Raw genomic sequence first — 11775 nt, 5'->3', positions numbered from 1 at the left:
TTAAGTTGTGTTATTTGAACCGAGTAACTTTTAGAAGTTTCACAATTTAAAATAATTGCTTGATAAATGTCATTGCCTTTCTAGGCATATTAGACCAGTTCTTGCATTCAAGCTGTCTTATTATTAGTGGTTACCTAGCATGAGAGGCTGCCCACTAGGAATTGCGAGTACAACATATTTAGCAGGAACTCAGCCAAGATGTTCCTGATCAGCAAAACCGCCGAGAATGTGCTAGGTCACCATTGAGGGCTTGGGTAGGAAATGCCAGGGCATCACTGCTACCCATCAACATGGACATGGGCAGTTAGTGAGAAAAGGAAGTTTCCAGTTATGTAAACGGGGAAACCAAAATATTTGATTTTTGCCATGCCGGGTAGTAACAATAGAACGAGACTTGGCTTGTAAGGGCAAATGCAGGTAGAGTCATGCAAAGAAATCATCACCTAGGTTTACCACTTCCAGCACTTTGCATTCCACCTGTTGAAGATGGTGCTTAAGTTGTTTGTAGCAACCCTTATAATACCTGAAAGGATTCTACAATAGGTATATATCTTCAATGTGAGCCCATTTTCAAAGTTCACTAAGTATATATTCTATTACAGAAATTGATAATTAACTGTTATATTAGAAAAACATTCACTTTGTTGCAATCAAGTGCTCCAAGAAAAATACCTACTCCTAAAAGCTGCAAACCAAGGTTAATTACATTAATTTGTCATATTTTAATAGTTTAAATAAATATCAGTTCATTACATATAAATATTCAATAGAACTCTATATCAAGAAAATATTTTAATCTAAATTACCAAACTTATATAACAACCTGCTAACAATGATCAGATGATTATAAAAAATATAAAGAAAATGACTAGAAAGAATTTGTCAATTTTGTAAACTCACAGCAAACACCTAAGTAACAAAATGCAAAATATCCACTTAACTATCATTATGCTTAAATCATTCTGGATGGAGTGAAGTTTCCATCCAGTAAGTTTTAAGCTACAGTGAAGTTCCATCCAATCAGTTAACACCTCTCTGCACAAGTACAGGAGTAATTGAAAATCATTAAGCATGCAATACACTGTAACACTTAAAACTAAAATGGTCTATGAAAGCAAGAGATTTACTGTGCAAGATAAATATTTACATACCTTAACAAGAAATGTCAATAGCTCACTAGTGCATTAAGTTTATTCCACTTGAGTCCCAAAACATGTGCGAGAAGTTGAACAATTTTGCCATCCGCAAAAACACCTTAGTAATTACTATGTCCAAAGTCAACAACATTGCCCCAACGTTGGAATGACATCAAACTTCACCATAACATACTTTATGTATCTTATTGTAAAAGTTGTGAACTCAAGCCCTACACCTTTTACCCTCAAAAAAAAAAAAACAAGTATCCACAGAACATCAAATTAATGCTCCAAAACAAAACAATAGTTATACTCAAAAATGCCTATTTCCCTGTTTTAAGATAATTCAGCCAGAGACAAGCTCTTCAGTTCCACTGGGCCATCCCTGAGAGGTGGCTGATCATGCGTCAGCTTCTCTGTCTCGGGGTCCTTGGGACTGTCACATAAGTTATTCAAATACTGTCTGTCCGCATCAGTGCAAGAGAGAAAAGGTGTCATATACCGAGACATTATTCTGGAACATATTGTAATATCCTGGCGCTCATCTGCACTGTATAGTTCTTGTAACCTGCAAAATTTCAGGACTGTTGACATGACAATGCTAAATGATGAAAATTAATTGTATTTGATATTTCTTATATTTTCTTAACCACAAATGAATGTTTTCATATCCAAATTACAAAGGATCCATCATGGTAATGGAACTTAGCGTGAGAACTTCTAACACTGCTTGATGAGGTTGTGGTTCACACCACAAAGTTCACTGAGAGCAATTTATCTACAAAAATCATGAAGTTTTGAAGATATAAAATCAAGGGACTTAACTGAAAATCTGATTGCCTATTAAAGCCCAGTTTGTGGATCCAATTATATTCTGGCAAAAATATTTCATGCACAATTTTATTGTCACAGCCCTGCTTAGAGTCCTATTAAGGAAAATATACCTCCCAAAAGAAAAACATGTTCAATTTACGATATTCTCGTACACTACCAACTGAGGAAATACTCTACATAGATGACCTTAACCTATCTGAGTTTATAAATTGTACACGTATCTCATTTTCAATCTAAAGCATATGAAATTCTTTAGTGGGCAGTTCTATTAAATACTTGCTCAAGAACCGTAATTCTGAATGTTTATATCACATATACCTTTTCATACTAAAAGAATACTGATGTATGAAATTCATTTGGTAGATGAATGCACATACCACTGTGCAAACTTAACAGTTCAGCATGAAAAGTTGAAATAAACTGGAAAACGCAACGTAAAAGCAAAGAGAGCAATTTGCATCTCTCTCCCCCTATTAAATTTGTTTTCCTTCTTAATATTGTAAAAAAAAAAAAAAAAGTTGCCTTTCAAATTTTTAAAGGGCCAGCAACTCATTATACTGCCATATTTATGTATTGCTTCACATTAAAGAAAAAATTTTTAACATTTTCCAATGTCAGATATGGCAGCTAATGGGAGTACAGTACCTTATTCATACAATTTAATCCTCCAACCAAACTGGTAGCAACTGTGTCACCTTGAAAAATTTTCCTCAATTTCAGTCTAAATCGGTGGCATTACACACTGAATTTGAACTCCAAAAAGTAAATACTGCATGGATACATATAAAGCTGAGGCACCCTTGTACAAGTAGTGCTTCAGAACATCCCAGAACCATTGACCCACCATGGCTTCAAACACATTCAAAAACAACTCGAGTCATTTGTGAAGGGAGTAACTGTGATTCTCTCTCTCTCTCTATTATACTTACTTTAATGGATGTTGCAAATTTAAAATGCTTAATTGCTACACAAAACCAGTAGTAAAATGTGGCAAATATCAATGACCATTCACCCAAAATAATTTGAAACCTTATTGTACTGTTTTTTAATCTATTCAAGAATGACTTTCCTATTAATCTGACGAATTAAGGTTTTTATTTAGCCACAGCAAGTCTTCAACTAAAGCCTATTTAATTTTCCTCCTCTTAATGAAAATCAATTTATTTTGTTTTAATATTTCACCCATAATGCTCTAGCACGATTGTGCACCTACACCCTCAACTACATGAACAAGTGGATGTCATACACAAGGCCCTGTGTTGGAGGTGTAAATTTTGTAAAATTTGGTAAGTTTTTTTCAAAATCAAAGACATGGCATACTGAGCGTATCTGGCTTTTTATCATAAGAATCAAATAAAAACTTACAGTCCTTGGAGTGTTTCAGAATGCACTGGAGAGCAAGGGACAGTATTTATGCTCATCAACATCGCTCCTGCAGCTTGAACACTGGGCAAAAATTGACTGACTTCATAATTACTGAGACAAGTCTCCAACACATACTTGGCAATGCTCACAACTCTCCTGTTTAAATAGTATAGTTTTAATTTTACAACATCTAGTCCTTATGCATTGGCTGAAGTATTCTACTAGTTCATGGAAGATACGTTTATGTAAATGGCTGACATTACACAAGATTATAAATAATACACTTAAAACTTACTTCAAACACTGATGAAAATGTATACAGTATATAAATTCCCAAATTACCTTTAAAGATCAAGGAAAAAATTACTTTTAAAATACTCAAACTGGTCTGATGCTGAATCACTTGAAGTATAAAAAATGGCAAATTTTTAATCAATGAAAGAACTTTGAAACTGTATAAACTGCAAACATTTTCAGTAATACTATGCAAGATACACACAGGTAACTAATTTAGTTAACTTTCTCTCAAAATTACAAATCCATATCTTACCTATCAAATGGGCAGGTCTGACTAGATTTCAGCGTTAAATGTTCAATGAAGTACCAGCTGGTTGGCCCATACAAAACAAACCTAAAGAAATAAAAACCCAAACAATTGCATGACGACTCAAAATTGTGAAAAACTTTATAATCTGTTTTTTGCTCAAGCAAGAAATGTGATGCACCAGTAACACCCACAAATTTAAAATTTTTTCTGCCTCTACAGTGGTGCTCCTGAATATTACAATGCTTTATGTACTATTCATTCCACTAATTAGCATGAACAAAGATATTTACAAGAAGTCACCTCTTAGAGGGGTACCACTGAGTGTGCACAGAAAAGTACACTGCACACAGTAGAAAGATCTTTGCATCACATCCCTTCAACCACAGCTGCACTGATTCCTTTCACGTTCCATCATTTTCCTTTGCTCTCTTCCAACTTTGCTGTCCAATTCTTGTACTAAATCTACTTAATACTTCAAACCCTCATTTAAGTAAACTAAACTGAACATGGATATTTAGGCCAAAGGCCAAGCACTGTTACTTATGAAGTCATTCAATGCTGAAACGGAAATCGACAGTAAAGGTTTGAAAGGTGTAAAGGAAGAAAACCTCATGGTTGGGAGAGAATGAAAAGTAAGATGGAAGAAAGAATATGAAAGGAACAGTAAAAGGAACAAAAGCAGTTGCAGCTAGGGGCTGAAGGCATGCTGCAAAGAACCCTAAGTAATCCCTACAGTTCACTGCATGAGGTGCACTGACGGCGCTAGCCCCCTACAGGGCAAACCCTCATTTAAAAAAAAAGGCCTTCAGATGAAGGCCATAAAAACTGTCTTCAATAAACAATTTAGATGGTAATTCTACAGAAGCACTCTGCAGGGCACAGTGTTCAGCACCAGCCCTCAAGGATGAATATAAAAACAAGCAAGACTGCAAATTTCTCAAATCATCTCACCTGTACTGCATTACATGCACCCTTTTCTATATTTTTTAATCAAAATGTTTTATTAATAAAAGATATCTCCCCGCTGAGCTCTTCTGCAGAATTACCATTTGAGTATGATGCAAACTGATATATTAATCAGAAATGTATATCAAAGAATATTTTCTTATATATACAAATAGGAGCACTCAACAAACACCCCTTAAGTTCAATCACCAACGGTTGTTAACCCCCTTTAGATAAAAATTTTATAGACCCTGTGGATTGTCCTACTGATCCCCAAGTGTGTCAGTGTTGACCACATTGGGGATCCAAGCAATAACTCTCGCTCTGCTTAATTAGCAAATAGAAGTCAGCCAGTGCTACACAGTTTTGCTATTTTCATACTCCACTCAATCTACACTAGGTTCACCAAATACTAATTTGAATTTCTCCTCACTCAAGAGTAGATAAAATTAGGATCTCCATCAGTCGGAAGTGATGAGGTTTGTAGGTCCCGCCACACATTGCAACTAACTCACTGATCCCAGGAACTATACTTTCCTCCTGTAAAATGAAATCAAATCAATACTTTCAACTGCAGTTTTTTTAAAGAATAAAACCTGGTTTCATTCCAATAACTGTCCTATACCTCTCTCTAATATCACTTCAGCCCAACCCCCCCATCCTTTTACAAGGCAGGTTCCCAATTTTTTGGAAATGTGCAAATTCTCTCACTATTCCTATTCATCATTACAGCATTGTTTTACCCTACAATGGCACTTTCTGCCTGTAATACTATGGCATGTGATAATGTGTAAACAAAAAACCCAACTGAAAATGCCAAACTGCACGAGTCCTAGAACATATGTCGTTTTAAAGATTCACAATTACCAAGAAAAAATAGCCACAAACACACACTAAACTAAATGGTGAAGAGAATGAATATATTCTAAATTCCAACATGAAAAATCTGAAACTAAGGCTCATACCAATTTGTGCATTTGGTGTTCCATAACTAAAATGATTAACTGAAACCAGTGCTGAAATGACTTCAAATTACTTTCCAATTCACTGTTTCAATAGCCAGTTCTTCAGTGTTAATCCTACATATTTTGTGCATGCAATCTTCATGATTTAAGTCCTTACCATTTTTGCTGCAACATAAAGTGAAGCTACAGCTAACAGCTGGAGACAGTCTTGAGCTAAAGGGGTAAGTGCAAGGAAACGATCTGATATATTTACAGCCAAGAAGACAGTCTCTGGGCCAAACTGGAGTTTATGGTTGACTTTGATGAGCCAGTGAACCAGTGTACATCTCATGTATTCTGTCACCTGCAATTGTGAATGTTTTAGGCATTAAAATTTTGAACATTTTGAGCATGGAAATAGGATTCAGTAAACAATGAATATTTGAATTCTTTAAATAAAATTTGTAAAAATAACCAATGGAGAAGAAATGACAAATTATGAAACAAATTGATATATCAGCAATTATGAAAATTAAACATATTGATATATCAGCAATTATGAATCAGGACCAGTAAAAATGTTAGAGAGAAAGCTTTGTACAGCAAACACAAGCACTTATTTCATCAGGTGCAACCATACTCTGACTTCCAAAATTGTCTATTCCCAAGCTGCAATCCATATAAGGTTTCCCTTATCAAGAATTTAAGATGAATAAAACCTCCTTATGGTATAAGGAGACACATGGTGTTCAGAGGCTTTAGTACATACACCTAGTTAAATCAATAGTGACAACTGGGTGCACGTCCCAATAACAGTAATAAGTGTTAAAAAAGAAAGACCTCAAAGTTTCAGTGTAAGGCTGTAAGCTACGTGTATAATATGGAAGGTTTTCAACTGAACTCCTAATGAAGCTGTATAAAAGACTGCAAAGTCTCATTTAAAAATTCATTGTGACTCGAGTTCACTCACCTATTTTACAAAGTGTTTATACTGTACATGTACTCTGTCTAGAATATACAAGTACTGTACTATGACTTTATTACTGCCAAGTATCACATGAAATTAGTGATTCTTCTTTGAAACATTGAACTGGACTGAATTCCACGCATCTGGCTGCCCTGATGTTTAGATTAACCAATACCCTGAATGAGCTGAGCATAATACAAAGAGGTATGCACCAAAGAGCAAAATTGTGCAAATCACTATGTAATAATATGCAGTACTTTGAGAAGTTATAATTATGATACAAAGTGAAGTGTACAAATACCTTGTACTGTACTGCAACTTTGGTAGTTAATCAAAGCCTTTTAAGATCTAAGTCTAGCATTACTTCAACAAGCCTCCACACCTGGAATTCTTTTTTTTTTTTTTTTTTTTTGCTACATACCTGAGGCTGATCAGCCATACAATTCGTGGGATGGTATTTTGTCTCCAGTTGTTTCTTCATGTTATATATGTCATCTGCATACTGTAGCCCCAGGAGAGTTTCAGGGGCTGATAAATTTACAGTACATTCACAATCTTCCAACGGGCAATCTTCACCGAAGTCTTGGTCAAAGAGAGAGTCGGCCCCTAAAGACGGCCTTCGGTACGTTTTGTCGTACATCAATTCCTCCTGTTGGTTGAAAGTTTGAGCAAAATCAACCAATACTGTATTCAGATTCTCACTAACGAATTATCATGCGAGCCAAGTCTTTTAAACGCTAGGTTATTATAATATACATAGTGACTTGCACTTACCATGGTATCCTGCCCTGCAATTTCATCACTTGCCTGTCCCTGTTCGCCACTAGGTTCATCCCCAGCCGGTAAACTTTCACTGTCATTCACACGTGCACTGTAGCTGGAGCCCCAACTGTGATCCATGGCAATTTTGCCAGCCTCCTCCATATCTAAACAACCTTTTGAAAAAAAGGTTGCTGGTGTCTTGGACACTGCAGCAGGGGACTGGCATTCCATATCCATCTGACTGTCCATACTGAAGATTCTGCAAAAAGGCATTCAGTTTGTCTGAACTGAATTTGATTTATTAAAACTTGGTCTAATGACCTGGCACTAGAACTGTTTGGTTATTCAGTACTAGTTTGGATGAATTCCAGTCTTCAGCGTATAAGATACCAAGTTATTACTGCTCTTGAATAATGATATAGAAATTAAGACTGATTATTACCAATAATTTAAACTTCATTTATGTTAAGAGGGCTCAGAAATTGGAATGCAAACGGAAACGGATTAAAGCCATTGGTATAGTTACTTACCGTTATATCTACAACTATTAATCTGCCACTCTTCATATTTTTATTTACTCCAGTATTAAGCATTTCAAAATGCTTCAACAAAAAAGATGGGCATATGATTCTGTTCATGTATTCAAAAAGTTACACTTCTCAAAGGAAAATGCTACTTTACAGAATAACTCTCATTACACTTTACTATAATAAATCCATCACAATCTTACTTGGCCAATAAAGGCCATATAAAAAGTAACATTCCCCTCATCCTATTTCCTATGTCCAAAGTATGAAAGCATGATCTATAGTTTATGCCTGTTAGGATTCCCAGTAAGGGGCTAGCACCTCTGTGCACCTCAAGGCAATAATTAAGACTTTTGTAACATCCTTTCAGCCTCTAGCTGCAACCCATTTCATTCCTTTTACTGTACCTCCATTCATATAATCTTGCTTCCATCCTACTTTCCACCCTCTAACTATTGTTTCATAGTGCAACTGTGAGGTTTTCCTCCTGTACCACCTTTAAACCTTTTCATTCTCAGATGTCCCTTTCAGCACTGAATGACCTCATAGGTTCAAGTGGCTCAAGCACCTGGCCTTTGGCCTAATTTTATAATTCATTCCATACCTGTTGGGATTGATTATCCTTGGCTACCAAGATAAAATTGTAATGCATTTTAAGGTATTTACGGACTCTTACAACTAACTTCCAGCAACTAAAGTGAATCACTGGATGGTCACCGTTAAAGAAACTGCCCTACCCAGAAATAAATGGTTATTAAAGGAGGATATAGTTCTATGATATCGCAAGAGGCTCACTGTCGAGGTCGGGTACCCATTTTTACACCTGAAGAACAAAACATTGGCTACTTTTCCTAACCCAGCGCCATAGGTTAGGTTGCTATATCACTATTGTAGTTCTCCTCCCCAACACAACCGTCCCCCCCCCCAAAAAAAAAAAAACCAAGCTCCTATCGTGTGCCTCCATTAGTGTTAGCACAAGCCAGCGCGGGCGGGAGGGGATTAAGCATAATTTTTTTGGAAATTAACGTCTAATTCATTTAAGTCCAATGAATATACATGGAAAATGTCGCCTAGGCAGTGCAACCAGAAAAATACATTTAAAATTACATCAAAAGTACTTATAACTTTCAGAAGCTACCGAATCCAAACAAAGGCCATCTTTATATGAATCTCTTCTGCTCAGGAGCTAGTTCAAATTAAACACTTACAATGCAAAGATGTTAATTAATTTATACCTAAAGAATTCGTAAAAACTGCCGATGATGCATCTTTTAATGATATATTAGTCGGATGTGTTGGGCAGAAACCATAATTAAAACCCAAAAATTAAGACTCCAACACCACCACTTAGTTACAAAACGTAAAAGGAATAGTTATTTTTCGAAGTCTATGGTATCGAACTGTTTCTGAACAGATTACCATACCTATTTCAACCAACATAGGTCCGAGTCAAATAATGTATTTCAAGATTAGTGGTAATGAGGAAAGGGACTCCTGTATACCGGAATTTTGTCTATACACAAAAATGCCAAAAATCATAACTCCACCTCAGGTACCGTGTCCTGACGTGGCGTAGGGGCGGGTATTCATCCCCACCTGTTCTTCAAAAATGTGTTTTTCGGCTATTTCTGAGATAGCATGTAGCAACCGGTCAGCATTTAGCTCACTGCATCATACAAATATCTCGACAACTATACATTTGCGATATCACGGTAGTTGACAAGTTACAGAGGTATAACCACCAACAATTAATATAAATATTAATTGTTGGTGGTTCGTTAGAACCATCTACATACCTATCCCTTTTCGTTGTAATTTTCATAAAAAATGTCAGACACTCCAATTACACAATACACCAAATATTAAAAAACACTTGAAAAATGTTAAAATCCCTTAAACTTCATTAACGAAATTACATACTTGTCGCACTAATTCGCCGTTTAAAATAAAATATATTGTATACAGTCATTCTTGGCCATCGCATTTCACAGCCTAAAGTGATATTCACACGCTATCTACATGGGGAAATTTTCAGTTTTTGGATATAGCAATTGCAAAGCAAACAGCTAAAACCATTTATCTAACCTAATTTTTGAAAGGATAGCACTAAGCTCCAGCTGGATCAAAAACAGAAAAAAAAGGGCTCACCAATCTTAAGTTTCTGACGGACGTGATACCTCTTAACCTCGGACTGTCCAGGGATGAAATGCTTCAAGAGTCTGAGTACACTCTACCGGCCAGCATAACCCGGTGACGCAATGCATGGGCACCAAAATCTTCGTAAACCTCGTATGTTCTTCCATTATGTTTGAGTACATGACTTGAAATATGACGGCTAAATGACGACGGAGAGAGCCGTCGTTCCTCTTAACATGATAATGCCGTGAGAGCTCATTTTACTTTCAAAATACTTTCTTCTTGGGACGTCATTTTGGCACATTGTCATCGTCTATTGGGGGATAGCAGAAGCAGACAAATTGGCGCCATTTTCTGTACTACCTGTTACAGGTCGTTGAGTAATTAAAATGCAGTTTACTCTTTCACAGCTTATAAGTAGTTTGGTAATTCCCAATACCAAAAATTGCTCAGCTAAATTATATTTTTCACTGGGAATGACCGAATAGCTTTATAACAAGTCTTTACTGACGTAAAATGCAGGCGACAGAAATCAGTACATTTTTTACAGATTCAGTAACAATGGCAATCCTGTATCAGGTAAATTAGGAGGCGGACTCCTAGACCAGGGAGGCAGGGAGAAGCCATACAGACAAAAGCGAACGAGCATCAGATGGCCTAATCGAGATTGATGAATACACAGTATTTAAGGGTGACATTTAGAAACAATTCAGATAGCACTAGGCTAAACTTCCTGCATGGTCTTGTAATGAAGGGTGCACCTCTGCCCCATTCAAGGAAAAATCAAATTTCCCGTTTATCACCTCAAGATGCCATTTCTTGGGGGAATACCTTGTATCCTCTTTACGTTTGCATCGTTTATATTTTTTATTTTGGCTGATCAATGGCAATTCTGCCCAAACACTGTACGACGTTCTGCAAATTCGAAAAGCAGCCTGTAGAGTTTCTCCCAACTTCCAGTATCTTAAGTCTTTCTAATTATCGAAGTTTCTCCATGGAAATCCTCTTTATATACGTTCCAGATTAATACTGGAAACAACCCAGCTACTCGAAACGGCGTACACATAGTTTCAACATATTTTGAATAGGAAAACTACTCTTTTATTATCATTCATGATGCACACGTGTTGACATAACTTGTCAGATGATCAAGTGAAGCAGACTAGACTAAAGATGGTGTACCGTAAAAAAAATTTTTTTAAATGAAGCACGCCGGGTGCAGCACTGAAGCAACAAATAAATGCATTTTCTTTGTACTAAATTTAATCTCCTGGATTAAGTTTTTCTAGTAAATATACAGCTTTTGTTTCAGTTGGAGATAAAGTTCTGCAGTTTGTTAACTACCTCTCATGGCAGAATTTAGGTGTAAGGATAGCCTAGTAAAACTCGAATTAATAAACAAATTACATTGAAAAACACATTTACAAGCCCGGATTAAGGATACCAAGGGACTAGAGCTATTGATGTGCAACCCAAATTTATGATCCATAATAGCAAACATTAGAATATTTTTCACTCAAGGTAGACCAAATTTTACGTCTTGTGTCTTTATTTCATCGTGAAAATCCCCCAATAAAATGTTGTACACGTATCCCCTTTGATACTTATTTTT

General features: G+C 36.2%; 1 protein-coding gene across 1 annotated transcript; it reads right to left on the bottom strand.

Annotated features, from left to right (window-relative positions):
• Positions 1-711: 711 nt before the first annotated feature.
• Positions 712-10478, bottom strand: LOC136832288 (uncharacterized). Its single transcript, XM_067093174.1, has 8 exons — positions 10176-10478; positions 7513-7759; positions 7160-7387; positions 5950-6135; positions 5261-5367; positions 3886-3966; positions 3336-3491; positions 712-1704 (listed from the first exon to the last, which is right to left on the bottom strand). The coding sequence occupies exons 2-8, from the start codon at positions 7747-7749 to the stop codon at positions 1473-1475; spliced, it is 1227 nt and encodes a 408-aa protein (XP_066949275.1). The 5' UTR covers positions 7750-7759; positions 10176-10478; the 3' UTR covers positions 712-1472.
• Between the last annotated feature and the right edge of the window lie 1297 nt (positions 10479-11775).

This window comes from Macrobrachium rosenbergii, chromosome 49 (genome assembly GCF_040412425.1).
Source record: "Macrobrachium rosenbergii isolate ZJJX-2024 chromosome 49, ASM4041242v1, whole genome shotgun sequence".
Classification (NCBI taxonomy): domain Eukaryota; kingdom Metazoa; phylum Arthropoda; class Malacostraca; order Decapoda; family Palaemonidae; genus Macrobrachium; species Macrobrachium rosenbergii.
The sequence above is the reverse complement of the archived record's forward strand: the minus strand, read 5'-3'. Positions and strand labels throughout refer to the sequence as shown.